Source organism: Rhinatrema bivittatum, chromosome 5, assembly GCF_901001135.1.
Source record: "Rhinatrema bivittatum chromosome 5, aRhiBiv1.1, whole genome shotgun sequence".
Lineage (NCBI taxonomy): Eukaryota > Metazoa > Chordata > Amphibia > Gymnophiona > Rhinatrematidae > Rhinatrema > Rhinatrema bivittatum.
The window spans coordinates 350,021,143-350,042,915 of record NC_042619.1 but is presented as its reverse complement, the minus strand read 5'-3'; the positions used below and the strand labels follow the sequence as shown (position 1 = coordinate 350,042,915).

The window sequence follows — 21,773 nt, the reverse complement described above, 5'->3', positions numbered from 1 at the left end:
GTCACTTTAACATCCCTGAGAAGTCTCATACCTCAGGGGTCTCATCAGAAACGTAAAATCCCTCTGTCACTTTAACATCCCTGAGAAGTCTCATACCTCAGGGGTCTCATCAGGAACGTAAAATCCCTCTGTCACTTTAACATCCCTGAGAAGTCTCATACCTCAGGGGTCTCATCAGAAACGTAAAATCCCTCTGTCACTTTAACATCCCTGAGAAGTCTCATACCTCAGGGGTCTCATCAGAAACGTAAAATCCCTCTGTCACTTTAACATCCCTGAGAAGTCTCATACCTCAGGGGTCTCATCAGAGAAGTAAAATCCCTCTGTCACTTTAACATCCCTGAGAAGTCTCATACCTCAGGGGTCTCATCAGAAACGTAAAATCCCTCTGTCACTTTAACATCCCTGAGAAGTCTCATACCTCAGGGGTCTCATCAGGAACGTAAAATTCCTCTGTCACTTTAACATCCCTGAGAAGTCTCATACCTCAGGGGTCTCATCAGAAACGTAAAATCCCTCCGTCACTTTAACATCCCTGAGAAGTCTCATACCTCAGGGGTCTCATCAGAAACGTAAAATCCCTCTGTCACTTTAACATCCCTGAGAAGTCTCATACCTCAGGGGTCTCATCAGAAACGTAAAATCCCTCTCACTTTAACATCCCTGAGAAGTCTCATACCTCAGGGGTCTCATCAGAGAAGTAAAATCCCTCTGTCACTTTAACATCCCTGAGAAGTCTCATACCTCAGGGGTCTCATCAGAAACGTAAAATCCCTCTGTCACTTTAACATCCCTGAGAAGTCTCATACCTCAGGGGTCTCATCAGGAACGTAAAATCCCTCTGTCACTTTAACATCCCTGAGAAGTCTCATACCTCAGGGGTCTCATCAGAAACGTAAAATCCCTCTGTCACTTTAACATCCCTGAGAAGTCTCATACCTCAGGGGTCTCATTAGAAACGTAAAATCCCTCTGTCACTTTAACATCCCTGAGAAGTCTCATACCTCAGGGGTCTCATCAGGAACGTAAAATCCCTCTGTCACTTTAACATCCCTGAGAAGTCTCATACCTCAGGGGTCTCATCAGAAACGTAAAATCCCTCCGTCACTTTAACATCCCTGAGAAGTCTCATACCTCAGGGGTCTCATCAGAAACGTAAAATCCCTCCGTCACTTTAACATCCCTGAGAAGTCTCATACCTCAGGGGTCTCATCAGAAACGTAAAATCCCTCCGTCACTTTAACATCCCTGAGAAGTCTCATACCTCAGGGGTCTCATCAGAAACGTAAAATCCCTCCGTCACTTTAACATCCCTGAGAAGTCTCATACCTCAGGGGTCTCATCAGGAACGTAAAATCCCTCCGTCACTTTAACATCCCTGAGAAGTCTCATACCTCAGGGGTCTCATCAGAGAAGTAAAATCCCTCTGTCACTTTAACATCCCTGAGAAGTCTCATACCTCAGGGGTCTCATCAGGAACGTAAAATCCCTCCGTCACTTTAACATCCCTGAGAAGTCTCATACCTCAGGGGTCTCATCAGGAACGTAAAATCCCTCTGTCACTTTAACATCCCTGAGAAGTCTCATACCTCAGGGGTCTCATCAGGAACGTAAAATCCCTCTGTCACTTTAACATCCCTGAGAAGTCTCATACCTCAGGGGTCTCATCAGGAACGTAAAATCCCTCTGTCACTTTAGGCTGTCCGGAGGGGAAAAGAAAAAGGAAAAAGAGGAAAGGTTTTTACTTTTTATTAATCAGTACCCTGTACAAGGACCAGCAGCTTATGGCGGAAGGAGCGGAGAGCAGTTCTCTTTCTCCTGCTCGCAGCAGCCGGGCACAGAAGGACTTTGCCGTTCCTGCGGCAACTCCTCACCCCCCTCCCTCCCGATGCCTCGATTGCCATTTTGTATCCACATGTGGAGAGCCAGCCTGCTGCACCTGATCCATGGTACTACTGACCCATGGTACTACAGGAACAAAAATTAGCAGGTAAAGAATAATTTTGTTTTCCCTTTTAAGACACTCTTCAATTGCAGGCTTCCCAAAATGAGTTTTTATTATTGAGATATAAAATATTTAGCATGGATTTCTAATTTTCTAATCTTTATAATAACCTCTCCCAGGGACTCAGCTTGGAAGAAACCCTTTGAATAACAGGGCGTGAAATGTCTGTGGGAGTAGCTGGCTTGTTATGGGGAGTAGCTGGCTTGTTACGGCAGTTACTACCCCAAACCAAATGTGCCTGATACTTCACTTTCCATGCATATCCAGCATGGCTCTCTGCTGCATCGGCATGGGAGAAAGACTGATACATCACGCATTTCCAGCATAGCTCTCTGCTTCAACGGCAGGGGGAAAAAAAAAACCAAAACCAAAAACAAAAAACTGATGCCTCACGCATATCCTGCATAGCTTCAACGACAGGGGTGAAGAAATAAAGGATTCGCAATCACAAAGCGAGGAGTAGCTGGCTTGTTACGGCGGTTACTACCCCAACCAAATGTGCCTGATACTTCACTTTCAATGCATATCCAGCATGGCTCTCTGCTTCTACAGCAGGGGAGAAGAAAAAAAAAACCAACAAGAGCTGTACAACATAGTCTAGGTAAAACAAATAAGCATGGGTGTAGCTTGCTTATCGCGGCGGTTACTGCCCCTACTACCCCTAACTAATCAAGCTAGATATTTCACTTGCATGCAGCTCCATCACTGCTCTCTACATTAATGGTGGGGGTGGAAGGGGAATAGAACAAGGAGCTAAGAGTAACAGATAAGAATGAGAGAAAAAATGTGTGAGGCTTGCTGGGCAGACTGGATGGGCCATTCGGTCTTCTTCTGCCGTCATTTCTATGTTTCTATGTTTCTATAAGTAACAGATATATACAATACAGGAAGACTACAATCTAACATCAAATCCACTTGAAAAAACCTAGAGGGTTCCCAGATTCAGAAGGGAAATAAACAAGAATGAACTTAAAGCAGTGATCCCACCTACTCAGCCTATAGTACAGACTTGATATTGATAATTAAATACTGCATGCATTCTATTCTCCGTGGATGCTCTGGTGACGCCTAGCCTGTCTCCTCCTCCAGGGTTGCTTCTCTCCGCACCCTCATTCAGAGAGGAATTGGACACCATGGTCCAACAGGCAGTGCTCAACGCCCTTCGGGGCTTTCGATTGCCACCGACGCCGGCCCCCATACCGGCATCGGAACCGACGCCATCCATGTTGGCACCCCTACTGGAAAGATTGAAAGTCTTGCTCTGTGCTCTGCCAACGTAGCCCATACCAGCAGGGCTTCTAATGCCCAGCCAACCAATGATTCCTCCTCCGATCTCCATCCCGATACCGGGCTACTCGGAGGAGGAAGATGGGGTGGGGCCACCGATGCCAGATCCCATACCCAGTCCATTGGGTCTTTCGGTGCCCCGACGTCAGTCCTGCCCCACCATCCATCAGTGCCTGTGCCCCAAACGCTAGGGTTGGCACTCTCTCCTCAACCCAGGCACCCCCCTGGTGAGGAAGAGGCCCCCGCTATGACCCTTGGGAGGACGTATCCTCTGACCATTCCTTTGAGGCTTCCGACAAACTTTTTTCAGAGCCTTCTCTCCCGGAGGAGAGACGCTGCTCCCTTCTGGAAGACCTCTCCTTTGCTAGCTTTGTAAGGGAGATGGTGGACCAAGAAAGCAAACCGGTAATCGATCCAAGGTGGATGTCAGCAACAAACACAAGTAGATGGATCGATTGTAAACAGGATTTTATTGAAGCTTGCCAGACTCTGGCCGAGTTTTGCTCAAAGAGCTGCCTCAGGGGCTTTGAAGCCACTTCAATTGGCTTAGAACATTGCGTAGAAGAGTCAGAAGAGGTCAAAACAGCTGGCTTATATCATAAAATATTTTTAAACCAAGTTTTAAAAGTGTTGGTATTGCATACCCATTCGCCGCTCAGCAATGGTAAACGCAAAGATCCCAAGAGAATGGGAGCTGGTGGACAAGGCCCTTCAGCTCCTAGTGAACCACTGGGGCCTACCAGATCTAGACCTGTTGGTGACCTTCAACAACGCAGAAGTTCCACGCTTCTTCAGTTGCATGCGAAACCCAAAAGCGATGGGCATCGATGCTCTTGTTCAGGAGTGGCCATGCGGCTCCCTTCTGTATACTTTCCGCTTTGGCCTCTGGTAGGCAGGCTGGTCCAGAAGATTGCAAATCAAAAGAACGCTGACCTTTTAGTGGCTTTGTATTAGGCTCGAAGGCTGTGGTAGGCCGATCTGCAGAAACGTCTGGTGGGCAGTCCCCTCAGGCTACCGTCTTGGATGGATCTTTTACATCAGGGGCCCATTCTGCACGAGGATCCAGGTCGATTCTGTCTTACGGTTTGGCCATTGAAAGGGCTCTGTTGAAGTGGGGTTTTCACCTGCTGTAATTTCTGCTCTTCAGGCACAGAAATGTTCTACTTCTCTATGTTAGAGTCTGGAGGGGTGTTCTGAGTGAGGTACTCAACCGCTCAAGGTGGATATTCCTTTGATTTTGGAATTTTTACAGGTCGGCGTGCTTAAGTGTTGGCCCTTAACACCTTGAAGGTTCAGGTTGTAGCCCTGGTTTGTTTTTGGGGAGAGGCAATGGATGGCCTTTGTCTTCCTATCAAGACGTGTCCCTTTTCCTGCTGGGAGTTAAGCATCTTTGTCCCCTGTTGTGGCTTCCGGTGCCTTTGTGGGACCTTAACTTGGTTCTTGAGTCTTGGCAGATCCAACTTTTCAGCCACTGCTTACTCTTTCCTTGCAACTGCTTACCTTGAAGACAATTTTTCTGGTAGCAATCTGTTTGGCACGTCAGGTCTCAGAGCCTGCAGCTCATTCCTGCCATGAGTCTTTTCCCTATATGACTCTGGGTGTGGTTCAAGTTCGGACTGTGCCCTTCTTTTTACCAAAAGGGTTTTTGGAGTTTCCTTTGAATCAGTCCATTTCCCTGCCTGCCTTGGACAGGGGCAGAGATGAAGCAGAGTACTACCTTTTGCATTCCTTTGACGTTAAGCATCATTTATTGCGGTACTTGGAGATGACTAAAGCTGTTCAGAAGTCTGATTGCCTGTTTGTCCTCCATGCTGGAAGTACCAGCAATGCAGGCAACAATAGTCCGCTGGGTTGAAGGCTGCTGTAATGGCTTCTATGTGACTGCTGAGGTTGCCTTGCTGAAGCAGATTAGTTTGCACTCCACGTGCACTCAGGCTGTATCGTGGGTGGAACTTCGTTTGTTGTCACCTGCTGACATTTGCCGACCAGCCATGTGGTCGTCTTTGCCCACTTTCTCCAAGCATTACCACTTGCATGTTAGGGCTAGGGAAGATGCCGCATTTGTGTGGATGGTGTTGATTGGACCGCTGGCAGCCTCCCGTCCTTTTCAGATTAGCTTTGGTATATCCCGCTCTTTGGACTGACCTGTCCGAATGCTGAAAGAAGGAGAAATTACAATTTACCTGATAATTTCCTATTCTCTAGTAAGGGCAGGTCAATCCCAGTCCCACCATCGACTGCCGATTGTTTAAATTTGTGGTTAGCCTTCGTCTGGCGAGCTGTGCAATGTATGATTCCTGCGCTTCGTGGAATACTGGTAAGTGGCTTCTCCAGCCCTTAGTTTGCTAGATATGTTCCTTCTTTTGGCTCAGCTCAGTGTTCCTGTTGGTTGAGAAACACGAATGGTTGGCTGTTGATAATAATGAGCAAGTATAATCAATCTTGTCCACAGTTTGGCTTTTCCAGAGAATCCTGGCAGGTTGATTTTGGGGCAGGACTACATGGCTGTGATGTCAACTTTTGCTCTGTCTCCATCTGCTGCAAAGGTGCATAGCCCACTCCTTGGAATTGACCTGCCCTTACTAGAGGAAAGGAAATTATCAGGTAAGTAGTCATTTCTCCTTTCACTGTATTTCAATTGTATATGTGAAAGACTTTGTATGGAAGTATTCGTTGAAAGCTTTTTTGCAAGATAACAAATATTTTGAATTTCGTATTCACAAGTTGAGAAATTGACTATTCACACATGCCTGCTCCTGAGACACCTTCTAATCCAGTTATCAGGCTCAGCACATCCTTTTCCAGAACTGGTGGTTATGTTTACAAGTTAGAGCAGAAAGGCATATTTTCAATGACAATGATTGTTACACTGATATTGCAATTAAGCCTTTTTTGATGTAGCTAGCAGATAACACGGGGTAAAGATCAATTGGCCCTTCCAGTCTGCCCAGTTATTCTATTCCATACAACTAAGGATATATCCCAGTTGCAGAAGCATGACTGCTTGTAGGATACCTCTCCTTATCCCAAGTCAGTTTTTATTGCCTTACGGTCTGGTTCTCTCCTGTCCTGGGTAGATGTGCATACAAGTTCCCATATTTAATCCAACACTTGGTGCTGTCCTCCCTTTCCTGTGTTTTATTATCATGTTTTTTTGTAATAATCTTAACTTTTACCAGACCTAAATAGCCTCTTGCACAAAAACTAGTGAAGTGTTTGGATTTGAATTTAAATGGAAACTTCTCTGATATATATGCATATGGATTCTTTAGGCTTTCTGATGCAGATTTTAATGGAACTGACAGATCATCATATACGAAAGGAAGGTCATGATGTAGACACTCAGACCATCTCAATACCTCCATACAAGGAATCTCTAGGTAAATGTTGCTCATGGATAGATTTTCTGGCATTTGTCCATGTGTTAAAAGGTTATGCATTGTTATGGTCTTTAGGGATCTAGAAACAGAGAGAGAGCATTCATGCTGATGGTGGAAATGCAATATTGCATTAAAAAAAATAGCCTGGGAAAATCTGATTTAAAACACATGCCTTTCTTTCAATTGGGTTCTGAAGCTACAGGGAGACAAAGTAACTTTCCAGGGTCATGCAAAAGCATGCCTCAGGATGTTGTTTGCAGTGGCTCTAAATATAGTTCTTAGGAGACATCCAGCCAGTCGGGTTTTCAGGATATCCATAAAATAAGAAAAATAGTTAAAAAAAAAAAAAAAACCAAACCAAAAAACCCTGAAAGGTACAGCTACAAAGGTTGAGTGTGCAACAGGCATGGACATTAAAAAACAAACAAACCCCATCTTAGAAGCGTAGTCCAGATGTATTTCACATACTAAAGGTGGAATGAAGGTCAAATGATTGCCGGTATGACTAAAAAGTGAGGTGAAAGAGGCTTTTTTAGCCAAAAGATCTTCATTCAAAAATTGGAAGAAGGATCCATCAGAAGAAAATAGGATAAAGCATAAGTATTGGCAAGTTAAATGTAAGACATTGATAAGACAGACTAGGAGAGAATTTGAAAAGAAGTTGGCCATAGAAGCAAAACTCATAATAAAACTTTAAAAAATGTATCTGAAGCAGAAAGTCTGCGAGAGAGTTTGTTAGACCAGTGGTGCCCAACCCTGTCCTGGGGGCCCACCAGCCAGTCGGATTTTCAGGATATCCACAATGAATTTGCATGAGAGAAAATGTGCATGCACTGCCTCCATAACATGCAAATTTTCTCTCATGCATATTCATTGTGGATATCCTGAAAACCCGACTAGCTGGTGGGCCCCCAGGACAGGGTTGGGCACCACTGGGTTAGACCGTTAGATGATTGAGGGGTTAAAGGAGCACTTAGGGAAGATAAGGCTATCGCCGAAAGACTAAATTAATTCTTTGCTTCGGTGTTTACTGAAGGGGAGGTACCCGTTCCGGAGATGATTTTCAAGGGTGATGATTCAGATGAACTGAACCAAATCACGGTGAACTTAGAAGATGTGGTAGACCAGATTGACAAACTGAAGAGTAGTAAATCACCTGGACCGGATGGTATACACCCCAGGGTTCTGAAGGAACTAAAAAATGAAATTTCAGACTATTAGTAAAAATTTGTAACCTATCATTAAAATCATCTGTTGTGCATGAAGAATGGAGGATAGCAAATGTAACCCCAATATTTAAAAAGGACTCCAGGGGTGATCCGGGAAACTATAGACCGATGAGCTTGACTTCTGTGCAGGGAAAAATCGTGGAAACTGTTAAAAATAATAAAATCACAAAACATTTAGATAGACATGGTTTAATGGGACACAGCCAGCATGGATTTACCCAAGGGAGGTCTTGCCTCACAAATCTACTTTTTTTTTTGAGGGGGTGAATAAACATGTGGATAAAGGTGAACCGGTAGATGTAGTGTATTTGGATTTTCAGAAGGCATTTGACAAAGTCCCTCATGAGAGGCTTCTACGAAAACTTAAAAGTCATGGATAGAAGGCTATGTCCTTTGTGGATTACAAACTAGTTAAAAGACAGGAAACAGAGAGTAGGATTAAATGGTCAATTTTCTCAGTGGAAAAGGGTAAACAGTGGAGTGCCTCAGGGATCTGTACTTGGACCCGTACTTTTCAATATATTTATAAATGATTTTGAAAGGAATACAACAAGTGAGGTGACCAAATTTGCAGATGACACAAAATTATGCAGAGTAGTTAAATCTCAAGTGGATTGTGATAAATTTCAGGAGGACCTTGTGAGGCTGGAAAATTGGGCATCCAAATGGCAGATGAAATTTAATGTGGTTAAGTGCAAGATGATAAATATAGGGAAAAATAACCCTTGCTGTAGTTACACGATGTTAGGTTCCATATTAGGAGCTACCACCCAGGAAAGAGATCTAGGTGTCATAGTGGATAACATTGACATCGTCGGCTCAGTGTGCTGCGGAGTCAAAAAAGCAACAGAATGTTAGGAATTAGGAAGGGAATGGTGAATAAAACGGAAAATGTCATAATGCCTCTGTATCGCTCCATGGTGAGACCCCACCTTGAATACTGTGTACAATTCTGGTCACCACATCTCAAAAAATATATAGTTGTGATGGAGAAGGTACAAAGAAGGGCGACCAAAATGATAAAGGGGATGGAACAGCTCCCCCTATGAGGAAAGGCTAAAGAAGTTAGGGCTGTTCAGTTTGGAGAAGAGACGACTAAGGGGGTATACGATAGAGGTCCACAAAATCATGAAAGGGCTTGAAAGTTTAATGTAAATCTGTTATTTACTTTCTCAGATAACAGAAGGACCAGGGGGCACTCCATGAAGTTAGCAAGTAGCTCATTTAAAATAAATCAAAGAAAATTCTTTTTCACTCAGCGCATAGTTAAGCTCTGGAATTTATTGCCAGAGGATGTGGTGACAGCAGTTAGTGTAACTGGGTTTAAATAAGATTTGGATAAGTTCCTAGAGAAAAAATCCATAAACTGCTATTAATTAATAAGGAATAGAAGTTTGTGATCTATTTAATGTTTGGGTACTTGCCAGGTACTTGTGCCTTGGATTGGCCACTGTTGGAGACAGGATGCTGGGCTTGATAGACGCATGGTTTGACTCAGTATGGCATTTCTTATGTTCTTATTTGGAGAAAAGAGGACACAACCGGAGGAACACCAATGGTACTGGGTAGATGGCATTGTGAGCACCATTCTAAGCACCCCTAGTAGGCATGAAGTGAGCCAAGCAAGGGCAGTGCTAGAAATGGAAAGAGAGGCTAACAGGATTGTGAGAGGGCGCTGTTTGTACTCCTCTCCGCTACAGATCTCAGATCCAGCAACTTGCAATAAAAAGCACCTTTGTTCATGCATCAGTGTTTACTTCACACTTACAGCTTCCAGTTCCTGTCCTGAGTCTCCAGAAGCACCGCAAGCCCTCCATGACTATATAGAACATTTTCCCAAACTTTAACTTGACAAATGTAAAATCTGGATCTGGGGGAGTCCTTTCTTCCGATTCCCCTTCTGTGTTTCCCTTTTGGCAGACGCTGATTCCTTGCAGTAGCTTTGTAATTTTCCTCATCTGTGTTGCATAAGAACATAAGAGATGCCATGCTGGGTTAGACCTAGGTCCATCAAGCCCAGCATCCCGTGGGCCAGTCTGGGTGATGAGTACCCGCAAATCCCAGAAAGTAGGTCTATTTCATGCGCTCACTCCCAGGGATAGTGATGGCTTTCCCTAGTCTGCCTGCTAATAATGTTTTTTTGGGCTTTTCCTCCAGGAACCTTTCCAGATCTCTTTTAAACCCTGATGCCTGTTCCCAGAAGATATAGTTATCTTGACTATGCCTTATGGTAACAGATTCCACAGCTTGATTGTACACTGAATAAAAAAAAGTGGGGTAGATTTTATAAATGTACGCACGGGCGTTCTTTTGTTCCTGCACCAGGCGCGAACAAACGTACGCTGGATTTTATAAGATACGCGCGTAGCCACGCGTATCTTATAAAATCCGGGGTCGGCGCGCGCAAGGGGGTGCACATTTGTGCAACCTGCGCGCGCTGCTTGTTCCCTCCGCGGCCGCTCCGAAATCGGATTTACGCCTGCGGAAAGCAGGTGTAAATCTGCGTGCGCCAGCGGGCTGCTGGTCCGGAGGCCTCGACCACGCCCCCGGGCCGGCGCCATGCCCCCATGCCCACCCCCGAAACGCCGCGTTGCTCGCTGCACGCCCCCGAAACGCTGCGTCACTCGCTGCACGCCTCCGACATGCCCCTCCATGCAAGCCCCGGGACTTACGCGCGCCGCCGAGCCTATGCAAAATAGGCTCGGCGCGCGCAGGGGGGGGTTTGGGGTAGGTTTTCAGGGGGTATGCGCGTATCACATACCCCTTTGAAAATCTACCCCAGTATGTTCTACAATTTGTTTCAAATATGTTGCTGTTAGTTTTGTGGCGTGTCCCCTTGTTTTAGTATTATTTGAAAGGGTAAATTACCATCCTTTTCGTACCTGTTCCACCCAACTCTGGATTTCATAAATTTCTATTATGTCTCCTCTCAGCCGTCTCGCTTCCAGGGTGAAGAGCCTTAACCTATATAATCTGTGTAACCCCTCATCATGGAGGAGCTGTTCTATACCCTTTTATCATTTTTGTTGCCCTTCTCTGTACCTTTTCTAGTTCTCTTATATCTTTCATGAGATGGGGCAACCAGAACTGCAGACAATATTCAAAGTGCAGTCCGATATTTGGAGTTAGATAGCTTAGACGGCTAACTCTGCCCCCTCCCTGAAATGCCTCCTGCCCGCTCCCAGAATGCCCCTGACATATCTGGCTAAATTCTAACCAGATAACTAGAATTTAGCTGGATAGGGCTATAAATATGTTGGCTTTGCCATTGAGACAGAAAACGTTTCAGTTATCCATCTAAGTGGCTTTTAAATATCGAACTTCATATTTATTGCTTTTATTTTCCTAGTTGACAAACTCCAGCAGATTGACAGGCAGTTTGCAGAGATTTACCCTCAGCATCAAAGGCTGGAGTCCTTGGAAGCAAAACTCACCGAGTATCGAAAAGAAATGGAGGAACGGCTTGGGGCAGAAATGTCTAGCAAGGTACACAGCGCAGTCAGGGAAACGGCTACCTCAAGGTCCATATTCAGACGATTTGTCCAGCTCAGCTCAGGATTTAGCCAGAGAAAGTGTGGCTTAGAAATGTCTTGCCTCATTGAACCACTGACTTCTCTAAGTTGTTACTGGTTAAAATAGTAGCCGAATAAGTTTTATTATTGGAGGGGGAGCGTTCCGGGGCCAGGCTGGCTTAACTGGGTGATGCCCATATTCACCATTATCTTGCTAGCTCTGGACATGCTGTGCAGCAGTCCTAAAATTATGCAGATAACTTTTGATTTGTCTGGGTATATTCAGTGGTGCAGCCTTGCCACTGAATATTCAGTTTTAAGTTATTCGGACTTCCCACGGCAGAATATTGACCTTTTTGTTTTAATTGCAGCTGAATTTTTTTCTGTAGCTACTACAGAAACTGTGAACTCTGACATAAGCTCTAGAATAGGTAAATCGAATCATAGAAACTGAACAGCAGAAAAAGACCAAATGGCCTATCTAAGGTGCCTATCTACACCACTCCCTCAGAGATCCCATGTGTTTATCTCATGCTTTTTTGAATTCAGATACTGTCCTAGTCTCCACCCCCTCTACAGGGAGGCTGCTCCATTAATCCACAAAGCTGCAAACAGACAAACCTTTACCGGCAGTCCTTCCGCAATGTCGCTCACGAAAATGCTGAAAAGTAAATCTCTCTCCTCATTACCCTGTGTCGCCTCCTACTCAACCAGTTTCTTACAGAGTCTGTCATTTTAGGACCCATACCAAGGGTACACAATTTATTTATAAGTCACCTATGCAGATCCATTTCAAAGGCCTTACTGAAATCCACGTGCACGGCATCTAACGCTCTCCCTGATCCAGCTCTCTAGTCACCCAGTCAATGAAATTGATCCCATTTCTCTCATAAGATCTGTCACTGCTTCAGATTTTACAATCCATTGGATTCCAGAAACTCTACTGTTCTTTGGTTTAGCAATGATTCCATGAATTGCGTGACAGAAAAAGTTGACAAACCCTTTATTTAAAAGAAAACAAATCAGTTGTTGAACCATGGTTGCAACGAGTCAGATTTTTTTCGAGTATCAATCTGAAATTTAAAAACAAACAAACAAACCACAAGTCTTGCAATACTAAAGCTTGCTGAAAAAGGTTTGTAAAGAAAACTGAAAGCCAGATGTATCCCAAAATTCAGACTAAAAAGCTGATATAAATCAGGTTGAAGGTATGGTTGGGTTTTATTAAAAAAATAAAAAAACAAAAACATGACCATGCTACAAGCCTATGAAACACACACGTAAGGGTCATTTTTCAAAAGCATTTCGATGGATAAAACAGTGCTTTAGCTGCAGATATGGCCCGTCCGATATGCGGGTGCACTTATGCATGGAAGTTTAACTGGACTGAGCGGAGATGTTCCTGGAGTCAAGTTTGGGAAGGGGGTGGAGTTTACAAAAGGATGGGCATACAATTTCAAAAATACTTTCTGCGCAGATACTGGCAGGTGTAACTGTGCGGGTAGTTTTGACGAGAGAATTTTCAGACTGAGCTTGCTTGTGTAAGTTCGTTTTGAATATCCATGTAACTTAAGTGTGCATTTACTATCTAACTGGAAATGACCCCCGTAGTGTAGCACTACTGCTTATTTCTCCAGCACTGCACGGTACAGGGGCCATGTAAGAGCCAGTCCCTCCTCTATAGAGGGGTGGTGTATTCAAGATAGGCAAACAGGGCAAAATGGTTACAACCAGGAAACAAGATTTAAAAGCAGCCTGAAAAAGGTGGGTTTTTAGGCTGAACATGAATAAGGCCAGAGAAAGAGCTTGACGCACTGACTTGGGGAAAATCTATTCCAGGCATACGGTGCAGCAAAGATTAATGTGATGTAAGCACAAGTGCTGCACCTGGAGTGTGACCTGCTTTCTGATTGGTCACTGTTTCTAGAAACATAAAAACATAGAAATGATGGCAGAAGAAGACTAAACGGCCCATCCAGTCTGCCCAGCAAGCTTTCGCACTTTTTTTTTTCTCTCACATACTTATCTGTTTCTCTTGGCTCTTAGTAACCTTTTTTATTCTATTTCCCTTCCACCCCTGCCATTAATGTAGAGAGCAGTGTTGGAACTGCATCTAAGTGAAAGATCTAGCTTAATTAGTTAGGGGTAGTAACCGCCGCAATAAGCAAGCTACACCCATGCTTATCTGTTTATTCAGACTATGTAATTCAGTCCTTTTTGATTGCTGCCTGAATATAGATCCACCTTTCTTCATTCCCCCCTGCTGTTGAAGCAGAGAGCCATGCTGGCTATGCATTGAAAGTGAAGTATCAGTCTTGCTCCCCTGCCATTGAAGCAGAGGGCTTTGCTGGATATGCGTGAAGTGTCAAGCTTCCTCCCCTGCCGTTGAAGCAGAGAGCTATGCTGGCTTTGCATTGAAAGTAAAATATCAGACTTGCTCCCCTGCCATTGAAGCAGAGGGCTATGCTGGATATGTGTGAAGTGTCAAACTTCCTCCCCTGCCATTGAAGCAGAGAGTTATGCTGGATTTGCGTTAAAAGGGAAGTATCAGGTATTTTTGGTTTGGGGTAGTAACTGCCATAACAAGAAAGCTACTCCCCTGCTTTTATGTGGTTGCAAATCCTTTTTTCCACATTTCCTCTTGCCGTTGAAGCTTAGAGCAATATTGGAGTCGTATTATTGAATAAGGATATTCATCTCCAGGTAGTAGCCGTCATTCCCGCAAGCCACTCCCATGCCTCTTCTCTTCATTCATGCCCTCTAGACTTTATGGATCCACAGTGTATATCCCATGCCCCTTTGAAATCCTTCACAGTTTTGGTCTTCACCACTTCCGCCGGAAGGGCATTCCAGGCATCCACCACCCTCTCCGTGAAGAAATACTTTCTGACATTGGTTCTATTCACATTCAGATCAATACTCAGTAAGCTGGCGAGCTGAGACATTTTCTAGATAACTTCAGTCGAATATTCAGCTACACTTACCTGGGTAAAAGTGCTGCAGAATATACTTGCTTAATGTTATCTGGGTAATCTTGTTGCTCATTGGCTTACTGAATAAGCCCCTCCCCCTCAAAAAGTAGTGCCAAGTAGCAGCAGATCCCCCCCCCCCCTGTGTATTTAAAACTTGTAGTGTGGCCAAACTGCTCCCAACTCCCACCTCCAGTATCTGAAACTGTCCTGAAAACTTTGTGAGAGGAGGAGAAGCTCTTACACATTAATACTGCCTAATGCGTGGATATAAATCTGTGCGTGTACGTCACGCTGGGTTTTGCGTGTATACACTTATGCGTGTAAGCCCACTTAGAAAATGAGGGCTCCTCCACGGAGGGTATTTTGTGAAAACTTTGGTTTTCATCTTACTAGATTTTTTTTTCCTATCCAGAATCTGGTGCAGATCTTGGTATATGACGAGGACGAACATGAAAAACCTGTGTAAAAAAAAATCAGAAAATCCACCGGGTCATTCATCAAAATGCATTATGATGTTAAAGCACCCGTTATTGTTCATAACGCATGGTGTGAATGCAAATTTTTTGGAGGGGCGGGATTTAGTAAAATGAGGGGTGATATCGCATGGCTTTAACGCCGGAAATAACTACAACTTTTTTTCCTGGTGTTAGGCTGTGCGATATGCCCGACATGGCCATAACGCAATTCGCGATCAATTTTTGAAATTGCATTTTGGCCATTTGTGGGCTTGAGCAGGTGGAGGTGGAGGAGAGAGAGACTCTGGAGAGAGCCTCACTGTGTGCACGTATTTATATCTCTATAGGAGGCCCATCTAATAGGTCGAGGTGAGGTGGTGGTTTAGGGTTTAAGGGCCAGTTTCACATGTAGAGTGAGACATACAAATAGCACAGTACACCTTGGTGAAGATTTGATGTCATTTGGAATGAGGAAAGTCTCACAAAGATGAAATTTTGTACTATGGTATCTCACCCTAGCTTGATGGTACCCTGTTATAGAGTCCTGTAGAGATATAAATACTTAACTACTATGAGGGCCTTGTAGATAGTTTCTCTTTCTCTCTCTCTCAGCGTAGGATGTGAAAATAGAGACTTAGCGCAGGGCATGCTAAGTTTACCGCATGGTGCGGTAATTCAAAAATTATTTTTTTTATTGCAGGCGTTATCAATGAGTTAGTAACACTTTTTGATGACTTTAGCTATTAGTTTGGTGCCGTAGTGCCAACTGCTTCCCTTTCAGATCTGTTTAGGAGCTGTAACAAAATTCTGGGCCCCCTCAAGAAAATAAAAATGGTTTCAGAATACTAATTGGATGCTGACATTTTCCCTAGGTTTAATGTTGTAACTATGTTACTGTAAGGTTTTTATCTGCTTGCCATCCAGCTGTGTACTTTGCCTTTCATGGCTGTCTGGTTACAGAACTCTTTCACTTTGTGACGCTCACCAAAGGATGAAGACCCACAGCTTGTGAATTGTGGGCCTTGGTGCTTTAGAATGACAGTTCTTTCCTGTCTTGCAGTAAGGGTTTTTTTTTTCTTTTTCCCCACTCTTTCTCTCCCTCTACACTGCTCACCAGCTATCAGGGCCTTCCACATTAGTAGCAGCCATCTTACCTCTTTTCTGGGCCTGAGTGTACCATCTCCATATCACACCCAGACCCAGGCAGCCCTGTCACATGAGGGATCCTTGTTGCACCACAGTAAAATTCTACAGCCTAAATTAGAGGGGCTGGTTTGAGGATTTTAAAAAAAAAAAATTCTTTATTTTCTATAAGCCTTATTGAAGCAATTAACAGTACATGCAAAGCCTTATCAGAAATAGCCCTAATAACAAAATGCATTGAAAACTGTAGTTACATCAAACTTTGACCCAAGTATCCTTATTTCCTTTTGTTTTAATGGGTTAGCTGCAATATTTTAAAGATGTTGAGATAGCCAAGATTAAACTGGAAGAGAAAGAGAACTCCCGTAAAGAGCTGGTAGCCCTGCAACGAGAACTGGAGAAGAGGTACCAAACAAAATCGGAGGGTCTGATGTCTCGGGAAAGGAATGCCATTGAGAGACTACAAATGCATCAGGAGGTAACGCTTGGGGTCAGCGCATGCGTCTGCGCTGCTTCTGGTGCTGGCTCCCAGGCTTTAGTGACTTCTTTAATCGGTCAGGGTAGTTGGTTAGCCACCTGTTGTCTCTGACATGCTCACTGAGGAATAATGTCGTCTGGGGTGAAACACTGGGGGTAAGGCATCAGTGGTTGGATCTTCCCATGCTGAACAGGCTAACTCTAACTTTCTTTTCCTTGGATGTTTAGAAGGCACTGCATTTGTTTGCTATTCAAATATAATTAGTCTTGCAAAATTATCCTTATGTTATAATCAGGGCTTCTGATTTTAGGTTTTAATCAATAAAACCCAATGTGAGAAAAAAAAACGCTAAACATTGGAAAAACATCACTTTCCCTAATACTCTCTCGCCTTTTCTTTGCCTACTTTGGATCCTCCGCTTTGTTTTTGTGTCTTTTCCATGCTAACAACTCCTCAGCTGCACAAATGTATGTATTTGATTCAACTGGAATAGGTACCCAACAATAGTACCAGTGCCACTGAAACACTGATAAACACCGATCCTCCAAATTAGCTGGAAAATAAACACCTAAATTTACAAACCGTAAACACCTCAAATCGGAAGCCCTAATTAATAAGTAATTGTACCTATGGTTTTTTGGGGGTTTTTTTGCAGACTAGTAGACATCTATTCTGCTACATTGTTCTGGTATGCAGATAAGCAGAACGTGCAACTTTAGGGCTAAACGTGGCTTGACAATTGCTCTTATTTCAGGCAGGCCAGCTCCTCTCCCAGAACTATGCCTGGGGTATATTCAAGTCCCTACATATATGTGGCAACCAAAAATCAGGGATGGGTATGCAGCTAGAAACAGGCATTCTCTTCTGAAATGTCTTGTTTTGTCAATGTTAACCCTACCAGACTCCAAAACTCTCTCACGTTTTGTCCCATGTTATACAGTATGTTCCAATTGGGGCTTAATTTGTAAACAAAAAGGAAGTGGAGCTATGAATTGAGGAGGGAAGATGGGGGACCAGGACCGAGCTCAGATGTAACCTACATAAGGGGACTGGGCCAGGGCTGGGTATGGACTCTTTCCCAAACAAGCGCACACATGCACATGCACATATACACACACACACGCTTACCTTTCCCAGTGATCCTCCATCCTCAGCTCCCACCAGTGCCCTTTTTACCTTCTTGACCCTGGTTCTTCAACCCCAGCTCACTCCCTTCCCTTGATTCCTGCAGTACTCATTGTTCCCTCTATGGTTCTCTTCCTACCCAAAAAGAGGTTGAATTAACACAAATTTGAAACTTGGGAGCAGTAGTGTCAGTCATTAAGGCCAGGATTAAAACCTGTTTGGCATTTTACTGCTCACGAGTTTCAAACGTCTGCTAATTCAACCCCCTTTTTTAAGTCTGTTCTTTGCTCTTCAGTGTCTGCTTTAGGATCTCCCAGGGAGAGGAAGGGGATCAACAGGATTAGGGAGCAGAGTGGCTGTTCTCTTTTCAGTCTCCTCCAGGCTCACCCCCTCCCTTCCCTGCTGCCTGTCTGGAGGGGAGGGGCTGAAGCAGCACTGAAAGGAAGTGGGGGAAAGCTGTTCCAAGCCATTAAGTCTTAGTTACAAGTGGAGCGAAAATCAGTCCATCTTCTGTGTAACTTACAGATTAATGTGATATAAACAAGTGCATTTTTGGTTACAGATCGAAGCAAAGGAGACTTATGCCCAAAGACAGGGTTTGCTGAAAGACATTGAAATGGTGAGGAGCAGAGAAACGGAGCTGAAGAAAAGGATCGAAGCTTTTGAAGTGTAGGTCAAGTTCCCAGTCTTAAATATTAGTCTTTCAGTTGAAAACATGTAGGCAATGATTTCTTATATCCATACATGAATGAATATATATAATGGTTGCCCATTGAGTAAAAGTATTATTTTCTTCGATTTATGGGTTTCTGAAACTGATGAGTGGCGTAACTTGTATACTCGGCAGGGGGGGGGGCAATATTCAAAAAGCCCTTATCCAGCTAAAGTTATCCTGGGTATTTAGCAGGATAAAGGTCCCGCTGGATATGCCTTTAGCTGGATAAGTTTAAACCTAAGTGACTGTCTTTGGAATATTGCTCATTAGGTTTAAAGTTATCCTACCAGCTGTGTCCAGATAGCAGGCTCTCGCACTTCACGTTTTTTCTTTGTTTTAAACATACTGTGCCACTTAACCGGCTTTATTCTTTTGAATATAACCTGTTAAGTCTAAAGTTATCCGGCCGCATGCGGCTCGATAACCTTTTAGGACTCCTCTGAGGCAGGCCTAAACTTATCCGGCTAATGCAGTCAGATGCAGCTAAAAATGATCTGACTCAGCCAGCTCCATTCCAGAACACCCCAAAAATGGCCCCACATTATTGGGCAAAATTCTAGCCAACTCTGCCACCTGCAGCTCCTCAGTATTTGTCTCCAGCACATGGAGGTGGTGCAAAACCTGCAGTTCTGATCAAAGGAAAAAAAGGATAGGAATTTTTTCTTGTAATCTCTAATTTTTTCCAGAGCACTGTGCCTCCCAGGAGATGGGTAGGTCCTGGTGGGACCATCCTTCCTGGTTGCAGGCTGGAACGAGCAGGGGTTGGGAGGGAGGCAGTGTTCTGGCTCCCTCCCCTCCCAGCACAAGTTCTTCCAATCCTCTGCTATTCAGGGAAGTATGGATTGTCTGTTTTGTTTGGGTAGGTTTTAAGTTGTTTCAAAAAAACCCCCCCAAAAAACCCAAACAAACCAGGAGAGAGACAGCCCGGCTGTACTCTCTGCTCTCCCGGGTATCCAATGCTTCCTGACCGGCAGAGAGTGGCATATTCAAAGGTTAGTTGGCTTCTTTTCTCGGCAATACCCCAGCAGTTCCCTTGGGGGGACTCAGTTATGCCACATCCCTTGCTGCCTTGCCTATGGGGAGGTTTTCCTGCTGGCTTGTGCTCTCGATGCCTCCCTGGTGGGGAGGGCTCATTGAGGGGATCTGTGGGGTCCCTTTCCCAGCGGCGGGAGCCGCGTTAGTTTCACTGTCATCCTTTGGCCGAAGCCTTCCCGTTGAGTGCAGGAACGGCATCCATTTTGAATTCTCCTGCATCCTTCGAGGAGAGACCAGCTGGGGGGAGGGGAATTCCCTCCGCTGTCGCCGGTACATTTCAGCTCCGGGGAGCCCCGGGAGGGGGGGGAGGCATGGAGGGGCTGGGAGAGGGGGGCCTTGATCCCATGGTGGGAAATGAGCTGGATCCTCCCCTCCTTTTTGCCGGAATTTATTTTATTAATGTATCAGGCCTTTTGGCTAGAAGAGCCAAGTGGCCTTTTCCTCTGGTACGCAGGCCATCCGTGCAGCCCCCCAACAAGAAGTCCGTTGCCTCGGATTCGGCAGGGGCCAACAGGGTCCACACTGCTGGGCATGGTCAAGCAACAGGGGACACAGATCCACAGTTACCCTTGGGGGACTCTCCAGATGACCCTCGGCTTGCGTCAGGACAGGACCTGGGGGAGGAGACCCTGGAACGTTGCCCTCCATAGAGGGGGGACAATCCCAGAGTGCTGCATCTTTTTCAGCAGGAGGAGCTTGCCCCTTTTATCCCGCATGTCTTAGCAGATCTGGGGATTCCCCTACCACAGGTGGAATAGGTCCAGGACTCAATGGATCTGGTAATGGCTGGTCTGCGAGGTCTGGCCACTACCTTCCCATTTCATAGGATGGTAAAACAATTAATTGTCAGAGAGTGGGACACTCCTGAGATTGGCCTGAAGTTCAGCAGGGCCATGGACAAATTGTATCCCCTCCCTGAAGAGACGTATGAGCTACTAAAGTACCCAAGATGGATGCCTTAGTGTCTGTGGTTACGAAGAGGACTACTATTCCGGTGGCCGGGGCGGCAGCTTTAAAGAACCTTCAGGACAGGAAGCTTGAGATATACCTGAACGAATTTTTTAAGTGTCCGCTCTGGGTATTAGAATGGCAGCGTGCAGCAGCTTTATGCTCCGTGCCAGCTTACAATGGGTACAGCAGTAACAGAGTGCTAAAGACCTGTCGCCAGAAGAGTCTGAGCAAGCAGAGCACTTGGAGGCAGCAGTTGCCTATGGGGCGGATGCCTTAAGATCTTGTGGTATCGGCTGTCTCGGCCCGGAGGCTTTTATGGCTGCGGACTGGTCAGCGGATGTTTTGTTCAAGGCGCAGTTGGGAGCTCTCCCCTTTAAGGGCAAATTTCTCTTTGGTGAAAACTTGGACAGCTTATCAAGAACTGGGGGAGTTCTTGATAAGCTGTCCAAGTTGCCCGAAGTCAGGCCTAAAGGATCCAAGGGTTTCCTCCCACTACGTTCATGTTTTCAGAATCAACGGCGGTCCCGCCAGGAGAACTCCGAGCGCAAGCCAGAGGCAGGCCTCGGGGAGGTCTCAGACTCAATCCCAGTCCTTTTGGAACCGGCGAGACAACTGCAACATCACAGGCCAAGGACCTACTCGTCCCAAATCTACTCAATGAGAAATGGCCGACCCACACCTCAGTATCAGCTATTGGAGGTCGGTTGATCCTTTTTTTACGAGGAGTGGGTGAAGATCACAACGGACCAGTGGGTTCTAAGTGCCATAGAAAGAGGTTACGCATTGTTTGCTCGTTCTCTAAGAAGTCTGTTCATGGTGTCCCCCCTGTGCTTCCCCGAGAAGAAGATTGTCGTGCAACAGACCATTCACTTTCCCCGGGAGGAGCAGGGGATGGGCCATTATTCGGGATGGGCCATTATTCCTTTTATTTTGTGGTACCAAAAAAGGAGGGATTGTTACGACCCATACTGGATTTGCAGAAGGTGAACATGGCTCTCAAGGTGCCCTATTTCTGGATGGAAACTCTGTGGTCTGTTATAGCGGCCGTGAGAAGCAGGGAATTTTTAGCATCCTTGGACCTGACTGAGGCCTATTTACACATTGGAATTCACCTGGATCATCGAAGGTATCTCAGGTTCATGGTCCTTGGTCAGCATTTCCAATTTTGCGCTATGCCCTTTGGTCTAGCCACCACCCCCAGAACGTTCACTAAGGTGATGGTAGTGGTGGCGGCGCTCAGGAAGCCGGGTGTCCTGGTCCACCTGAATCTTGACAACTGGCTCATTTGGGCGAAGTCAGAGGACTTGTGCCGTCAGGCAGTGGACCTGGTCATGGACAGCTTGAGATCCCTAGGCTGGATGATCAACCTCGCCAAGAGCCACCTGATTCCTTCTTAGGTCTTAGACGTTTTGGGAGCACGCTTCGACACCTGTCTTGGGAAGATTTTCCTCATGGAGAAGCGAATCTGCAAATTGCACTCTCAAGT

The 21,773-nt window shown here is 45.1% G+C and overlaps 1 protein-coding gene across 4 annotated transcripts in view; it reads left to right on the top strand.

Moving 5' to 3' along the window:
* Positions 1-21,773, top strand: part of OFD1 (OFD1 centriole and centriolar satellite protein) — a 134,884-nt gene that overhangs the window by 12,837 nt on the left and 100,274 nt on the right. For all 4 annotated transcript variants that reach the window (XM_029604569.1, XM_029604568.1, XM_029604567.1 and 1 more), the window contains exons 6-9: positions 6,565-6,672; positions 11,251-11,387; positions 16,288-16,461; positions 18,149-18,255. In XM_029604569.1, coding sequence (XP_029460429.1) covers positions 6,565-6,672; positions 11,251-11,387; positions 16,288-16,461; positions 18,149-18,255 — 526 coding nt within the window. The remainder of the gene's footprint in view (positions 1-6,564; positions 6,673-11,250; positions 11,388-16,287; positions 16,462-18,148; positions 18,256-21,773) is intronic.